At 47.3% G+C, this 18,021-nt stretch overlaps 1 protein-coding gene across 7 annotated transcripts in view; it reads right to left on the bottom strand.

Moving 5' to 3' along the window:
• The window catches only part of KALRN (kalirin RhoGEF kinase), a gene marked incomplete at its 3' end in the record, with an annotated part of 643,513 nt that overhangs the window by 27,905 nt on the left and 597,587 nt on the right, over positions 1–18,021 (bottom strand). For 4 of the 7 annotated variants that reach the window (XM_082839573.1, XM_082839568.1, XM_082839571.1 and 1 more), the window contains 4 exons: positions 16,580–16,765; positions 16,036–16,207; positions 12,342–12,580; positions 9,357–10,502 (listed from right to left, as the gene is read on the bottom strand). In XM_082839573.1, coding sequence (XP_082695699.1) covers positions 10,245–10,502; positions 12,342–12,580; positions 16,036–16,207; positions 16,580–16,765 — 855 coding nt within the window. Of the gene's footprint in view, positions 1–5,427; positions 5,488–6,586; positions 6,711–9,356; positions 10,503–12,341; positions 12,581–16,035; positions 16,208–16,579; positions 16,766–18,021 lie in introns of those variants that run through there. The other 3 variants (XM_082839566.1, XM_082839572.1, XM_082839570.1) reach the window with 1 other exon arrangement.

Below are 18,021 nucleotides of genomic sequence, written 5' to 3'. Positions count from 1 at the left end.
AGGCAAAGCAGCGTCAGTCTCCGGGCCCAACCTTTCAGGTCTATTACAAAGAAAATATTTTGTAAAAATAAAACGAGAGGCGTCTGATGCTTCACTTTTTCTCCAAAGAGTTCTTTTCGTTAAAAATTCTTTTTATAAAATGCAGAAACAGGCACCGGTAGAAACGCTGGTGATGCCAGGAGGTCAGTCACCCGACTTGGGGTGTAAACGTTTCCTTCAATCTGTCTGGCCAGGTTCGTTATTTTGAAGCTCCGAATCTGGGACACGGCGCCAAGGCAGCTGAGGTGGGAGCAGCAGCCTAGCTCTTTGAAGACGTGGAAGCTGGGCCTGGGGAATTGTGGATTTGGGGAGGGAAAGAAAAGTTCAGCTCTGGCCACTCAAGCCCTGCCCAGAGCCGGAAGTGGACACTCCAGCTGGGTCTCGGGAGGAAATGTACCCAGGCCATTCCCGCCGCACCCCCTGCAAAGCAAGTTTCAGGGGCAAAACACAGAATCTTCTCCTTTCTCTCCTGTTGGGGTCTCACTGTTGTCAGAGTCAGACGTTCAGGAGAGCAAAGTCTTTGGACCTGCACAAGGCTCAAAGGGCTCATGTCCCTTACATAAACACCCGTGCCCTCGGAGCTGTGCGACCTCCCACGGAGAACCCCGAGGCTCAGAAAGGCTGACTGGCCCGAGGTCTCATAGCTGACAGGGCCCAGACTGCAGTCCAGGTTTTCTGGCCCCCGTTCCAGTGTTCTTTCCATGTGATACTGCCTTTGCGTGACTTTCATCTAAGTCCTACTTCAGCCTTGGAGGGCTGGGATGGGCAGAAAAGATATTCCTCTTTGTTGAGCTGGAAAGTTAAATAACAAATTCACAGAGGAAAATTGGCCCTGGAAGGCACGTCTTCTCGTCTGCCAGAATCTGTGTTTTAGATTAAAACCTACCTGGACTTGGAGGTGGGAGGGGCTCCAAGAGAGGAGCAGCGTGGTGTTGGGTGGGGGAACGAGGGCCAGGGAAAACCAGAAACTGCCTTCAGGGCACCCGCTCACTTTTGAACAGGAAGTTACAACTTCCTGTGCCTCAGTTTCCTCTTCTCAAAGTCTTGGAAGGGGCTGGAGGGATGGAGTAAAGGGGAGTTATTGTTTACTGGCTACAGTTTCAGTTTGGGATGATGAAACAGCTCTGGAATGAATAATGGTGACGGCTGCACAACACTGTGAAAGTATTTAATGCCACTTGAAAAAGGTAAAAATGGTGAATTTTATGTCGTGTATATTTTATCACCATAAAGAGTAAATAAATGAAGGGGATAGGGTTAACTAAAGTTCTCCGAGTTTCCATCAACTCTGAGAGTCTATGAGTCTTACCCTAATTGGAAATTTCCTTCCAAATTAGCTTCACCTTTCCAAGTGCCTTCTCTCCCACAGGATCCCAAGCCGGTTCTTACACAGCGAGCACCCCGACCTCCACCCGGAGCTAAATACCTGGGGGCTGGCATCATGACCGCACGCAGCCTGTGCCGTGGGGGAGGCTGGCCCTGTGTCAAATGGCTGGGGCAGAGATGCTGTCTTTTTGGAATCATGACAACCTCTTACTCTGATGGATTGACCATCTCTGCTAAAAGTGGTATTGGGCATTAACAAAACAATTAAGATGCATTTAATTAATTGGACTTGACATAAAAGCCGGGCTGAAGACCGAGGCCCAGGACTGGGAGGTTGGGTCAGGCCTTCCCACTCCTGTGCCTGCTGCGGACAAGTGGCAGTGCTGGGGTTGGAGGGTAGATGCCAAAACCCAAGCACCGACAGTCATCGACAGTCATCGACAGACCACGTTTCAGACGTGGCACGGTTGTGGAGACCTTCCTAGCCTGGGTCCTGGGAGAAATCCAGTACAGCTCAGAAGAAATCCATGCTTCTCAGAGATGGGTGTCAGCTAAGAGGGGGGGATTCCGAAACTTGAGCCTCCAGCCCTGGCTCCAGCCTGCGCAGGGCAGGATGAGAAGCTGGCAGGTGGGCATATGGCATCCAGCCCACCATCACGCCTGCCCACCTTGTCAATAAAAGGCAATCAGCGGTCTAAGCTCTACTGGAAAAAATGAGTTAATATTCACTCGTTCCCAAGAAAGACTAATGTTTCATTTCCAGCCTGATTTGACTCTTCTTCCACGCAGAGACATTTCTCTCATATAGAATATCCCCCTCCACTGCCACCCCCAAAGTGTAATCAGTGCAGGGTAAACAAGAAGGCTGAACTGTGCACAGATCCGTGTCATTTTTACAATGGTCCCCTCTGAGGTGTGCCCACGGATCAGCAGGAGGGAAGGGGGTTGTGGCCACGAGGGGATCGCAGAGACCCAGAGCCAGTCCTGCAGTAGCTGGTGGTGTGGCTTGTGGTGCTGGGAGTGGGAGGTGGGTCTGTACTTGAGAACATTCACGAGCATGTCTCTACAGGGGAAGAAAAAGGATGTACGCATTAGAGCAGAATTGCCTCCCTTTATATAACTGGGTATTCTCGGAAAGCTTTGTAAATCAGATTCCTAGGGTTCAAGGTGCTTTATTTTCCTCTTAATTAGCTTTCAAGGATGTGCCTATATATCTCCCTAAAACAATATGTTGGGACATATGCCGGCCCTGAGGGGAGCAAGCAGCTGGTGTGTAAGGAAACTGCTCCTTAAAGGAACCCTTCAACCCACCAACTGAGAGTCAGAATGCTTTGGAAGTGATCTTCATGCAGAGGCAGGAGATAAGAGCCTACGCATGGCTAGGCTTGGAATCAACGTGCTGGCGTCAGGTCAAGGGTGGGCAGTCAGCAGGGCAGGACTTAGCATTCGGAGATCTAGCATTGAGCAGCGCACAGGGTATGTGGCAGGGGTGTCACCTGGGGGACCAGGCCCAGGGGATCTTAGCACAGGCCACAGGAGTTGCAGTTCAGCTCAGCAGGGCACAGGGACATGCTCCCAATGAGACAACACCTATTGCAGTCATCAGGTTCAAAAGACAAGAGTGAGGTTGGGGGCCAAGCTAGGCCTGGTGATGATGCCCAAAGCTATCAGTTTAGCAGCAAGAGTCCTTTATGAGGTGGCCAGCCCACCTATCTCTCAAACCGGGTCTCTAAGGTTTAGCTCTTTTCAGTAGGCACCCCCGACCATTTTCTTCTACAATGGACATTGCAATAAAGAGCTACCTACTTACCCCTTGAGAAAATTCTCAGTTCATATTGAATAGGCTGACTTTCTATATCTTATCTGTTATCTGTGTCTGAAAATACTAGCAGTGCCAAGATGCCTGCTTCCCCTCAGCACCTGCTTATGTGCTCAGAGTGAATTTCAACATGGCAACACAGTTCAGAGGAGCCTGCTGAGCCCTGCAAGGATCCACATGGAACACACAAGGGCTGCAGGCACACCTACTACAGAAACCTCGGGTTAACCAGAATATCTGCAGCTTCCAACCACATGCCCCCTCAAGAGTTCCAGTTCTGCCTCAACTTATTATATTTGAAAACTTTTCAGACATGCATCGACACAGTTTTTGGCTTTCTTCTGTTCAGCACTGACATCCTAACACCTTTCCTTATGCACCGACAGCACCTCCCTGGGACCCATCTCACACAGCTCGTGCAAAGGGCTGCGAGCCCTGGCTGAATAAGAACCCTAGAAACGTGTGCAATTCGCAAAGCAGGGCTAAGACACGCGCGCATGCGAGCTTTTGCTTATCTAAGTGTTGAATGGAGCATCGGAGTACATCAGTTAACCTTCTCAGCGTATGTTGCTCATCTGGTCCCACATCTCCCTGTGCCCAATTCTTCCTTTAAAGAGCAGAGTGGGAAAGTCATTCTTCTCCCCCTAGTCCACCAGAGCTGAAAAACGTCCCCAATTGCCTTGTGGAACACAGATACCTGGCTTTCCCTCTCCCTCCGTATATTTGCAGATGACATTTTCACTACATGCCAGCAATACTGAGGTCTGGAGATACAGGTGCCATGAGGCATCTGCAGGCCGACAGATGTGGGCTTCCCAGGAGCTGGTGCCTATCCTACGAAATGCAAGGAAAGCAGAGGCAGAAGTTTCCCCGGCCTTCCCCATTCTCTAAGATACATTTAGGCTATGAGCGCCATATCCACCTCCTCCCGCAGGGGAGCCCCGCACTGGCCCACACCTGCCAGATTTCGCTCCATGGCAACACCCACAGCCATGGGGACTATTTTATCCTGGCAGAACTCCCACTTTCAACCACTGGTCTCGGGCCTGGTTCAACTCAACTGGTGCCTTCCACCGCTGACTCACGCCTCCTGGAGCCACATGGTCTTCCCTGGGTTTTGTGGTGGTTGTCATAATATGGTGGTGGCTTTCTTTGGGATTAGGTCAAATTAGAATAATAAAGGTGCATCTAGTTAAGTGAAAAGCGTAGGGCTATAAAAAGGAAAAGGTTTTCAGAAAATATTCTGTATTTTGTGCGCAGAAGAAATCTCTAAACTTTTATCCATTATCGGGGATGTGGGTACAGATTTGGAGAAAAGCATTTCAGTTTACTCGGAAGGGCAAAATGGCAGGGAAAGCCAAGTTTGCTCCAATTCTCTAGGTGTTGTAAATTTATGATGCTTGTCACTCAGTGGCAAGCCATGTGAGAGTCCTATTTCTATTACCCCAAAGAGTTCCTGGCCTAGGAGGACCTGGAAGTTGACTGGAGGTTCTTGTTGGTGGAGGTACCGGTTTCACTTCCACATCTTTGTAACCCTGGAATATGAGAAAGGCCCCCGGGCAAGATTTCAGCCTTACTGTCTCTAGCGAGGCCTCTGCTAGGCCTACAGGAGGGAGGTGATCCCCAGGGCTCTTTTCCTCCGCGGCAGGAACAGCCACTGCCCGGGAGCCCTGGGGGCTGGAGAAGGGGGGGTTCTGGAGTTGCTGCGGTCACTCCTCATTTGCTATTATTGGCTAGGGGCCAGGTCATCCCCCCAAACCATACCTACTCCACTGATTTTACTGGAGGCTTCAGGGAGGAGTAAGTCCCAGAAGAAAAAGAACATACAGGGGAAAGAAAAAAGGAGGGGAAAGGGAGGAAGGAGAAACTAAAACAAATGAGTTCTTATCTTTAGCTGGGAACCAACCACTCTTTATAATGCTATTTTCCATGAAAAAAATGTTTTCTAAGTTTCCAGTTACGAAGTTGGCTATTTTCTACACAAAGCCAAATCTGCCAAAGAAGAAAATACTAAGCAAGCATTCAAGAGAACCAGAAGTTTTAAAAAATGCACCTAGGAAAAGTTACCTATCAGAATCCAACTGAATTAAGGTTTGTTTTGTTTTCTGTAAGTTGGACGGGACACCGAGAGATGCCCATGTATCCTGGACTGGCTGGTCACTTTTAGCAAGGCCACTGTTACAGAACACATCAAAAAAAAAGACAATCATTGCAGGAAAGAGGACAACAATAGCTGCTTCTACCTCCATGCTAGTATTAGGGTCAAGGTCATCACACTCTGACTCCTCGGAACTGTTCGTCTCCTTGATGGGCAGCATGAGGGAGGGGGAAGAAAGAGAACACAGTTAGAACACAGGCAGCTTTGGCTAGAGGGTGGGGAGAACTTGAAAGAAGCACGGACCATGGGAAATCGGGCAGAGAAAAACCAGGTGCTGCTAAGGTGGGGTGCGGATCGCCTAGGGCGGCAGCATGCTCTTTTCAGGGAGAGGAGGCGGGGGTCGTGTAAGCCGCTCATCTCACGGGAAATAGCGATGGAAGCAACCAAATGAAGCATGAGTGCTGTCGAATTTAAACTGTTGTCTCCTGTGGGGCCGGACTTCCCAGATGAGGGTGAGGGAGAGAGTACAATTTCTTTCCCCAAGAAGGACGTTAGAATGGGTTTGGATTGTTTTTATTTTGCTCAGGAAGACTCAGCTAGATAATCACACAGTATAACAATTTCAACATCAGCGGTTTAATTTCCATCGTCCAGAGCCATGTCTTTTCTGAGCGCCCAATGTAAAGAAAACAGATCACGTCGTTTCAAGATGGCGGACAGGGGTCTGTCAAAGCTTAGACTCAGCGAGTTCACTATAACAACTGGATTGTTACAAAGCAATAACGTGGGCTTCATCAATGTGCCTCCCTTCTCTGGCCCATGCATAGGCCTGAAGGTGATGGCATCTGAATTCTGGGGAAAAGAAATGAAACTTCACCAAGGACACAGTAGCCCTTAAGTTCCAAACCTCAGACTTCAAAGGGTTGGAGGTTTGGAAAGCATCTCTAATCTCTTTACCCTGCATGTATTTTCAAACCTAGGATACTGAATGGGTGGCTTTGAGTACTTTAATATGAGTCAAGCATCTTGCATTTCTAAGAGAATAAATAATACTGCAGATAATTTTGCTATAAAACTTCTGCACAGTATGAGGAGGAAGGTATAAAAGAAAAAAAAAGAGATACTTACTTATTTGAATCGAAGTTGCCAGGAGAAATAAAAAATAAAAAATAAATTGATCTCGCATGCAAAATCCTACTAAACTACTTCCCCTCTGGTCCCCATCCACCCAAGTTGCCTCGTGAGAATGCTGCAGGGTGGGAGTAGATGAGAGGTCGGACACAGCTCCGGAACACCTTACTCACTTTAACAGAGACTTTGTTGCCCAGAATATCCTTGGGTTTACGAGGCCCTGTGGCTTCACTTTTACCCGTGTTCTCCACTTCCGCCCGCTTTCTCATGCGTAGAGTATGCCATGAACATGACTTCCTGTTGTACCAAAAAATGCACCAATCAAAATGGCAGGTCAGGGCAGAGTGAAGCGGTGGGTGGGCTTGCCACCCTTGGGTGAGTCAGTAGGTGAGGCGCTCCAGTCAAGCCCCTGCTTCAGAGGCCCCAAACCTGCACACCAGCTCCTGTGGTGGCTGGCAGCAGATCTCACCTCCAACAGGAAATGAGTGAGGATGAACTGGGACCCCTCCCAATAGATGTACAAGGTTGGTTGTAGCATTTGAGGCAAGTCTGGGTACTAAGTGATTAAACTCTACCGAGGGAAGTTTTCATATACTGATGAGGCCTTATAGGACTCAGGAATTCCCTTCCTGAGTATGGGTATGACGGATGGGAGAAGACTGTGGGGAGGGGGCAATAAACTAGGAAAAGATAAGGGAAGTACATTCTATAGTGTATAAGCTATTGGTACTTTCCCAGGATCAGATATAAAGACCCAAAAGGATGCTTTTGAGGTTTTCATCTCATTATTTGTGTCTAGGCTGTGGCCACTCCCAAACACCGTAGTACAGATAGGAGGTTCTAGGGCGTTTGACTTTATAAAACTCGTGGGCACCACTCATTTATCTGGATGACTTAGGATGAAGGGTTTCTTGGTCTATGTTCTCCACATCACTCAGTGTTTGTGAATACAAGGCTCTGTCTGACACCCACTAAGAGCTCCTAGAGTTTTCCTGTTGGGAGAAGACCCAACGCGTGCTCTCAGGGAGGTGAGGGTGGCAATGTCCCTTCACACTATCTTAACTTCTTCCTTCTCACAAGAGGGTTGGGAGCTATTTCTTCACAGACCTGAAAGAGAGGCTCAGAGCAGAGCTCTTGAGTTCCACATATGTTAGGACTCAAAGACACCAAAAGCCAAGTCTCAAACAGCATCAGGGACCCTGGGCAGGCAGCATCAGTTTCAGGTGTGGTCACAGAGTTTGGATGAAGTTCTGTCATGTCTGGAGTAAGTGAGGCTGGCTTCCCTTCAGTGTCTCCTTATCAAATTTAGGCCTACGCAGACAGGGCTCAATGAAAAGAGCATCATTAAGGGAGAGAGGGGAGAGAGAGAGAGGCCTATGGGATTTAGGAGGAAGGGAGATGCTCCAAAATGCATAGCAACTCCTCCACAAAACTCCATAAACGTCACAGATTTCAGGATGACCTGGGGAAAGTGTTCTCAAGATATTCATCACTAGCATGGAGGTTTAGCAATCAACTTTCTGAGTAGGAAAGAGCGATAATAGTCATGTCCTCAAATTCTTTTTGGAAAGCGGCTCCTCAGATGGCAGAAAAGAATCTCTTGGCCAGACCTTCTCTTGTGCCTCCTTATCCGACTGTTGTTTCTGAGTGAGAACGGTCACCGAAATGAACCTCAGATAATATCACTCTTAACTGCAGACTTTCATCCCTTATCTTTACCTCCAAAGCCATGTCCCTGGCTTATTCTGAGAACATCTTGAGTCAGGGAGGTCCCTGCTGAAAAGACTCCTAGGGCAGCCGGCACAGCGCGTGTGCACGTGAGCATGGGGCTGCATTCCTATGTTTGTCACAACCCTCTGGGTCATTCAGTATGATTGGTGAGAAACTAGAAATGCTACAAGTAACACTGAGAAGGAGACTCAGCGTAGTGCAAGTGTCAGGACACGCTCAATTTCGTATTCTTCTTCCCAGAAGAAGAATGTGTCATCATGGTTTGGGGAGCTTCCATCTCTTGGCCACAAGCCTGGGGACTGATGTGGAAACAGGGTTTCAGTGACATTTATCCCATAGGCATCACAACCAACTCTGACCCTTGTGGTCATAGCAGCCCTGGGGAGGGTATGGTGAGTGTCCTTCACTGATAAATAGTGACAACCACTTTTAGTCCATTGCTCTGCTCAACTCCCACCAACCCTTGTGCAAGAGCCACACTGACAAGGAACCGAATGACCAATTGGTATTTGAACCTGTTCTCTTTTGCCCAGCCTGACACCCTTCCTACCAGTCCTCCCATGGAAGGTATGAAAAAGTGACCAAAAGATGCAAGGGAGAAGTGCTGAGTGCCTGGATAATTAGATCCAACTCATTACGAGTTAGCTAGCTCTGTAAGTCATTGATTAATAAGAACCTCAATGCTTTGAGGGCCTTTATATCCAAGGCTTCATAAAAGGTACTGAAACCAAGTGTCTTTAGGATAAAATGCATCAGGCCTGTTGCCATTTAGGGGCCACCGCTGATTACCAGCTGGGTCTGTGGTTACCTAGAGAGGCCAGGGTGGGGTCAGCAGTCTCTGTCGCTGAGCTAGAGAAAGCTCCAAGGAGGCGCAGCTCTGTTGCTGCTGCTGCTTAGATATCTCACAGGAGCTCCTCCACCCGGCCGCCGGTGACCACACGGCGTGGAGAGCGGTGGAGGCCGCAAGCCAGCCCACCGCCTTCTACACTAGCCTCTGGTTTACGTCAGCACCTCAAGGTCGCCCAGTTGGACAGCATCCCATCTGCATCATCCCTCACCTCAGAGGTCAGAGAGAACACACATGGGCTGCTTAGAAGGGAAGGCTAGGGTTGGACCTCTGGCCACAAAGGCACTTCTTGTGTAGGAAAGAACTGCCAATGCATTCAACCAACTCTTAAAGAAAAAAGAAGAAGAATCGTTTGTACATTTCGAAGTCCCAGAATAGTGCACTGAGGAAAAAGGGTCAACTAGTCTTTAACCTCATTAAAACATGCTCGCAGTGAAAATTTATTTTACATATTTAAAATAGTACATTTAAAATTATTAGTTACATTACAGGTACAATGATGAACATTGTGACTCTCCATTATATTGCACAGCCTGACCTCATCCATATGGGTTTCTTTAAATAGTGCAAAATACTTTATACAGGAATGTGTTTGGAAGGGTCTTCGCAACCAAAATAAGGAAAAGAAATATCTTACAAATGACCATGAACATATATTAAAGTGACAGGGGAGGGGGAAAGTCAAAAAAAAAAAAAAGTTACAATCTGTACAGAGGAATTGCCATAGACAACCAAAAAGTTCCCTCTCTCCGGGGAGAAGCAGCAGGCCTCTGACCTACACAGGTCTGGCATTTGTGCTAAGGTAATTTTTTGGTGTCAATCAAAAAAAAATATATATATATATCAGTAACTTAATACAATATAAATAGAAGTCCAGTCCAGTGAATCCTGTGGTGGGTCAAATGGAGCAACAGGAGGCATGCCTCTTGTCCCCTAGGGTTTCAGTAGGGTTCTTTTCTTAACAAGGGGGGGAGAAAAGAAAAAAAAAACAAACAGAAAATTACAAATGAAAAGGAAAGAAACACCATCACTGTTACCACCACCACCAAAAAAAAAAAAAAAAAAAAAAATCGGAACACTCCAGCCCGGTTGCCCCCTGCTGCGTGTGGTTCCAGCACTCAAACCTTGGTGCTGGTGGCACTGTCGAGAATAAGCAGCAGTAATTCCCTACCGTGTGTTTGCATTTTTGTGTTCTTTGTTTTGAATTTTTTTTTAATCCACATACTCCTCTCCCGGGGAAGCCAACGAGGCACTTACTTGATGCTCCCGTCACTATTTTCTGCGGCTGCTGTGGCTTTGGTGAGGGGTGCCAGGATGTTGCCCGGGACCCAGCCCTCGGCGGCGGGGGAGTGGTCGCTGGCGGGCTGGTACACCAGGCACATGTTCTGCTGGTTGATGGCAAGGACCTGGACCACCTCACCTTGGCTCACACAGATTTCGTTCTCCTTCAGTGCATAGTAATCTTTGATCACGGCCATGGATGAGACTCCATTGCAGCCTCCCAGGTCGCTCTGCCAGGAGACAAGGGCAAGAGGGACACAGACACAGGAAGGCTGGTTCACATGGGCTTGCTCTGCATCCTAATGTGTGGTTGAAAGTCAGCCCTCCCGCTAGCAGGGTAAATGGCAGGCAGAAGATTATCTTGAGAAATGGAATTATATTCATAAATGGGCTCTGAAAATGTATTTTATTTATAATGAAAAATTTATAATGAAAATGTCTCATTACTATTATAAGTGAGGGTGAAAAGGTGGAGATACTGCCCAGCCTTAGGTAAAGGTATAAACACGCCTTCCACCTGGGAGTCCCTCCTTAGCATGCATCTTCTCACTAGCACCTTCCAGCTGGAAGGAAGAGTGTGGCACAGACACAGGGATACGTAAGCACCTGGGCAGAGTGAGGTCAGGGCAAAGGTCAGGTCAGTGGTCACCATCCCCCAAAGAAAAGAACACAGACTCTCTGATACATGTTTTTCTTCCTTTTGAAAAAGCATTGGTCTTACTCTACATTCTGACCCTCCTTGAGACAGGAGTAACAATGAGACATTTGCCCAATTCAAAGGCAAGGCCATGACCTACCCTGACCCGACTCCTGTGGGAAGAGAACTCCAGTCCCCCTGTATTCATTAATATGAAGGGTCCTGCCTCCATGACCTTTGCACATGACTCTGCACCAGGGAAGCTGCTTCTAGACAGACTTGTAACTTCCACAGATGCCTGGCTGCCTCACAGAGCATGGTGAGTTAATGGGACTTCTTCAGTGAGTTAATGGGACTTCAACTTATTCACAAGGGCAGGGGATTTTTAAGATGGAAAAATAATTTCCAGCTGATGTGATAAAATAGGTCAGTATAGTTACTCTTACACAGAACTGAACTTAGACATTAATAGTTAATTAAAAAATAAAAATGAGGAGTTCCCTGGCGGTCCAGTGGTTAGGACTTGGCGGTTTCACTGCCATGGCCTGGGTTCAATCCCTGGTCGGGGATCTAAGATTCTGCAAGTTGTGTGGCGTGGCAAAAAAAAAAAAAAAAAAAAAAATCAACATCATCTAATAATATGGGTAAGAAAAATAAAACTGTAAGGTGGGAACATGTAGGTAAAAAATGCAGATGTTCCCATTCACAGACCCATTGAGCTCTAGAGGAAACAGGCCTGATGAGATTAAGTAAACTGCTGAGGTTCTAGGGCAAGTCGCAAAGTTCTGAGCTGCATAATTTGGAACAGAAACCAGATCGCCTGACTCGGGATCCAGCACTTTTGCCATTCATTGTCATTCCTACTACCTGGTGGGGTCAAAACAGCCGTGTAGACTGGATCTGCAGTTACACTGATGACTCTCCTCATGGCGACGTTTGAATTGTGGACTATCTCGGATAGTCTAATCCAAGGCTAGCTTCCCCCATTCACACACTGACGGGCAACATCCTCTTGCTGCTTCAGCCAATGGGCGTGAGCTCGCTTCAGCAGCTCATCGTTAGAAAGGGCAATCTCTTCAAGATGTCAAACCCTAGAGCTGCGACTTTTAGATGATCCACACCACAACTCCTCTATTTGCTACAAATCATAATTGCCACTCCAACATTACCATATTTGTAGTGTTTCTGCAGATGACGACAGCCCTTTAACACAGAGTATCTGGACGGCGGGGGAGGAGGGTAGTGGAGAGGGAGGGAACTGGTTTAACTCACTCAATTTGCAGGGGAAGAAAGAGAAATCATTGAGATTAGGCTGTATTTAGTGGGCCCTTCCTGCTAAAGTGATCAGCATAAAAAGATGCTACTTTATAAAGTAAGCCCAGAAGCTGTACCCTCAAAGTGGTGCGGCTGGCAGTAGTGGGCTGTCACTTACCTTGCTGGCCTCAAACTTGTCCCCAGCCTGGTGGTAGTCAAACCCCGAACTGCCATTGGAGGTAGATATCTTCAGGGGTGGCAGAGGCGGGTTACAGCTGGAGCCCTTTGGGGGCTTCTCGGAGCCCACGGGGATGGAGGAGTAAGGCCTGGGGCTGGCTTGGGGAACCCTAGCAGGCTGGGACCTCATCACAGCTGTGTTCCTTTCTTTCCGCTGATATTCAATGGGCGACTGTAGGGCTGCAGGGAAAAGCAGACCGTTACTCTCAGCTTTGGAAATCCCATAAGCTTTGGAGGCTTAAGAGGTCGGGCTTTGTGTGAGGCAGAGTGAGGATACGTGAGGAAGATACTACCCTGTTTTTAAAGAATGTATCATCTACCGAGAACTATTCTTAGTTTTGTCTAAATGATGAAAGTGCAAAACCGAAATGGTGCAAAAGGAGGGAGAGAGGGCTCTGTAGCACATGTGTGCGTGGGTGGACACAGGGATGGGTAGGGTGGTAGTAAAGAGCTTCAGAAAGTGCCAGCCATTGGGCCCTGACATGCAGGCTCTGCAGGGTGGAAGCAAATGGGAAGTGGGTCTGGGCAACAGGATGGAGTCAGATTCCCTGGAGCACAGAGCCATGGGTCTCTGTGGAGGAAGGAGATGAGACAGGTAAGGGAAGTTGGAGGTGCCAGGATGTGAAAGATCTTGAAAGCAGGTGAATGAGTCTGGATTTAATTCTGAAGTTCATGAAAAGTGACTGAATTAAGGAAACGTTCATGTTTTCAGTGCAGGTGCACCAGAGTACACCTGAAGAATGTTAACCTTGCAGCGGGTGAGGGGAGGGATTGGCCAGGCTGATTAAGAGCCGTGAGATAGTGAAGGGGAGAGGCCCGACCTGAGCAGAGCCATGGGAACGCGGAAGGGGTGCGGTGCGGCAAGCGCTCCAGAGGGAGCTGAGGTTGACACAGCCTAGATGGGAAAAGATGGCAAGGAGCCAGGGTAACTTGGGTTTGGAGGCTGGGAGAAGTGGTGGTCAGGGGAACTCCGCTTTGAAAGGAAAGAGGTAAGCTTTGTTTTCCTGAGTTTAAGATGATAAAGTTCCAAGGTCTTAATACTAAAGAGGTACAGCCAGGCAAAAGCCATACAGGTCAAATTCTGTAACAGTGACTTCAAGGCAGCCCCGATTACGCTGTTTCTGTCAGTGTTCCCTGTAACAAATATTTAATTGGGTTAACAGCTGGGGCCCAGAGAACTTTCCATTATAAGGATATTTCCCTAGTAATAGGTATATACTTTAATAGGACTCAACATATAGTCCACACTTCCTTTCTATTTGAGGTCTCAGGAGGGAAAGGTTGGCTCTGAGGTGCCTGCGTGTGTGTCTACAAGCAAAAGCCTGGCCCCAGTCCATCGTCACATCCTTGTCTTCTGAGTGTGTCAAAGTGCTGAATAGGCTGCTGCCAGGCCTCAGCCTTTCTCCTGGAGAGCATTAAATATTTAGGTATAGAGGATCTAGCTCATTAATAACTCCATAGTTCACTATAATTAGACAAAAGGTCTCTTGGAACCAGGTACAAGTCTGGATAACTGACTATGCCCGAAGAAGTACTGCTCCAAGTTTGAAGCAGATAGCAGACAGCTGTGAAGCAGGCCGTAGCAAACTGATCTGATGAATCATTACCCATCTCATGGAAGTGGGGTATTGACTGTACGCAGTAACTGTGCTAAAGTGTTTGAAAGTAGTATGTCTTCTTAACTAAGCTGCATAGGAAGTCTGTGCTCTTCGAGGGCCTCCGTCTGCATAACTTAGGTCTTAGGACCAGGAAAGCTGTGCATCTTCAGGTAGGGTTTGCATCTGGCTGAGGGATACGGTGTCTTATACCTGGTCCTGTGTTTTTGCTTTGTTTGCTGGGGAACTCATAGACAAATGTGTGCCCTACCACTAGCAACTATACTGCAGTTTTGGGGTTAGAGCCTGATTTTAAGTTATGCAAGTTATACAGTTCTGGGTTCCAGTTCTTGTTTTAGCACCTACTGTTTTTGTGACTTTGGACCGGTTTCTTAACCTCCCTGAGCCTCCTTTTCCTCACCTGAAAAATACAGGATGGTATTACTTAGCTTTCCACACTGATGTGAGGATTAAGTGTGGTAACACACGTGAAATGCTTTGCATCGTGCCTCGCACAGAGAAAGGACTCCATATATGGGAGCCATTATTGTTACTCAATCATTTCCGGTTTCAACTTATTGTCCTACCTTATTTTTCTTTTGTCCTGAATTGATGAACTTAAAAACCTCATTCCAGCTTAGAATCTATCAGAAATTCCCAATAGAATCAATTTAATGAATGTATTTTATACATGCACATGTTTTTGCTTAAAATTATTTTATCCATAGAAGCATTAATTCAATGTTGTATACTCAAAAACTGTGAACTATATACAGCTTTCATTACTATCCCTCAGGACTGGGCTGGTGTTTAATTTTAGACTCTTTAGAATGAGAAAGAACCCTAGAGATCACTTAGTTTAGTTTTTTTCACCAAACTGTTCTACAGTCGGGGGACCTGGGGCATGGCCCCCAAATACTCTCCGTGTAAGTGTTTAACTGCTTTGAAGTCTCGTGTTCTAGCTTAAAAAGGCAAGGCATTCTGCTCCACAATCTCTTTTGATTTGTTTTAAAAGAAACACAACTGTGTTAAATCCCTTACCATGGAGTACAACTGATACCTGGTAATCTCACAAGGCTCTCTAGTGTTATCTGGAGATACCTTGGGGTTTGGCAGACCAACTCAAATTCCCCTTTGCTCCCAACAGAGGTGATTGCTAACTCTAAATTTCAGTAATACCTTGAAACTTCCCAGAACAAACTGTCAATTACGCAGAGAATGACGCTCTCTCTGGGAGGTGTGCCACGTTTTCCTGCTTCAGTGCTGCAGAATAGGTCTTTCACAAAAAGAGCCCACTGAGGCCCAAAGAAACATCGTGACTTGCCCAAGGTCCATCCCCACAGCACTGAGTTCCGTGATAACACCCAGCAAGTGTCCTATTTGCGTCACTTGAAAAGAGACCAGATTCTAGACTAGAAAAGGTGACACACCCAAGGGTGGACATGTATGTGTAAACATGGGAGCACATATGGCCATACGGTACTCCTTCAGGTCCACAGAGAGCTTCAGTCTCTGTGTAATTGATAGTTTGTTTTGGGAAGTTTCAAAGTATTACTGAAATTTAGAGTTAGCAATCACCTCTGTTGAGAGCGAAGAGGGGATTTGAGCTGATCTGCCAAACTGCCAGTTATCTCTAGATAGCACTGGAGAACCTCTGAGATTACCAGCCATTAGCTACTAAATGGAAAAACACACGTCATTGATAGCTGGCCCCTGAGACAAAGAGGATGTGCCCATTTCAGACTTTTGCCCCAATTACTACCAGCTGGTAATGGTGGCACAAGGCACATCCTCTATGTCAAGGCTGCAAGAGATTATTTCTTCTTTTGGAAAGATGGCCTTCTTTATCATGCCCCATCTGCCCACTTGTGCATTCGGGTTCAGAAAAATTCTACACAAAGTGTTTCTGAAAACTACAAAGTTGGAATGCATATAAATGTGATCGGGGCTCATAACTCACCAGGAGCCCAGACCCGAGGAGGTTCAGAGGTGTGGGGTCCCCTGAAAGTGGCCCGGCAAGACGCCAGACCCGGTACTCACCATTTAAGAAGTCTCGCTGTGTTTCTAAGACTTGATTGATGTCCTGCACCCAGGCCTGCTGGATATCAGCGTTGGCGGCTTGCAGGATGACCCTCTCCGAAGTCTCCCTGTTCATGAGTGCAAACTTGCAGGGGTCACTGTCCACGTTCTCCTCCAGGACCAAGTAATTCATCTGGAAGAAACCAAGGTGATCCTTTCCATACTAAGCAGTTTTAAAAAATCAACAACATATTACAGTTCCTCAAAGTTTTTATTTCAGGAAATGTTTCCAAAAATGTGCCCTGAATCTAACAGCTTAAATACTTTGTTTTCTGTCTTTGAGTGAACGACATGATCTTGGAGAACCTGCAGGATCATGTTAGAGACTGGCAGCGAGCCTGTCACTTTTTCTCACAGATAATCAACCTTCAATCCCGAAGGTTACTAGGCCGAAAGATCTTCAACGTTCTGGATCCTCACTCTTGCCAGCGTCTCTGTCTTAGGGAAGTGGCTCCCCCAGTGTGACTCTTCCTTTGCCCCTTCTCATCCCCACCTGGATCCTCACCTTGATGCTCCTTTTGAACATGTAGCCTGGGGTGAGGGATCCCTTCCTGAGCAGTTCACTGAAGATGACGATTTGCTCAAAGAGGAACACACGCCTCTCCTTGGTCCGCGACTGCATGCCGGCATCCAGCTCAATCACGTAGAATGTATCCTGCTGCAGCAGCTTGCCCTGAGCGGTCAGGGTGCCCTGACGGAAAGAAGGGCTGCGGTGAAGTAAGTGAGAGACAGGGAGATGACCACAACCCTCTAGGTCACAGAACCTCCCTCTGTGGGGACATGGACAACAGACCTGACAGCAAAAGCCTCAGGCTCTAGTAAGAGACTGAATCAGGGCCCACCCAGACATCGAGGGCAGACTGCGGCCACCTTCCCGTTCACACAGGGCCCTGGAGGGAAGGGAAAGGAGGCTACGGAACCACTAAGAAGCAGCTCCAGGAAAACACCAGAAGGAAGGTAAAATTATTAGCTAAAAAGATGTTGGGGAATTATGTTGGCCCCTCTTGTTTTTTTATTAAAAGGAGAACAGAAAGTAGATGATGCTGGAGCTGGAAGTGGCCTTTCTGTCCTCGGAGCTCTGAGAGATGTGCCTGCCTGGCCCTTGCAGCCAGGACCTGGGGTGCTAGCCATGAACCTAGAACCAACCTGGGGCCAAGGGAAGTGATGGAGGCCGGACCACAAAAAGAAATCAGATGAGTCAGGCTCCTCTCTTCTATTATTTCAGGATGGGGAAATTCTGAGGTCTTAGTCTCCTGCTCCAGATCAGCAGGCACAGTTGAGATACTATTGACAGGTGTCTATATTTCAATGCCTCCAGTTGCCAGACACTTGACACTCAGGGTAGGAGGTGGAGCCTATCTGGTTCGCCAGTTCTAACCAGATTTTCAGGAACACTGTCACATCTTCAAAGGGAATATGGCCTAACCCGGCAAGTCTTCACGGATGCTATTGCTTTTTCTACTGTTCTGCAACATGAAGACACTGGCATCTGAGATAGTGGCCAGAGGGCCTCCTCTGAACTGTACTTTCAGGTGACAACTTTTGCCCTTTAGCGCAAATGTGGGCTATTTTCTGTATGTGACGCCTTGTTCCAAACATTACCCAACACACAGGTCATTTTCCTTTCATGTTCCTGAGAAACGCCTGCCCTCTGCTTGGATGTGGTTCCTTACTGTCCAGGTCAGCAGCCAAACAGGCTCATCTCTACCCTGGTCCAAAGTTAATATTAAGCCAGTGACCAGCTCTAAAAGCTCGATTAATATTACATAAGAGCCTGACCCATGAGTTATAGCCCTGTCAATGCCAAAGGGAAAGCTAGAGGATTTAAAAGGGAGAGAATCTAAGGGAAGGGGCAAACTTCTCCCTGACCCAAAGCCATGGACTTCAGAAGGAATGGAAGTATGTTCATGGTCCTTCCCAATTAGCTGAAGGAATGAATGCAAAGCA

The sequence above is a fragment of the Leucopleurus acutus genome (genome assembly GCF_964270905.1).
Source record: "Leucopleurus acutus genome assembly, chromosome: 5".
NCBI classification, from domain to species: domain Eukaryota; kingdom Metazoa; phylum Chordata; class Mammalia; order Artiodactyla; family Delphinidae; genus Leucopleurus; species Leucopleurus acutus.
The sequence above is the reverse complement of the archived record's forward strand: the minus strand, read 5'-3'. Positions and strand labels throughout refer to the sequence as shown.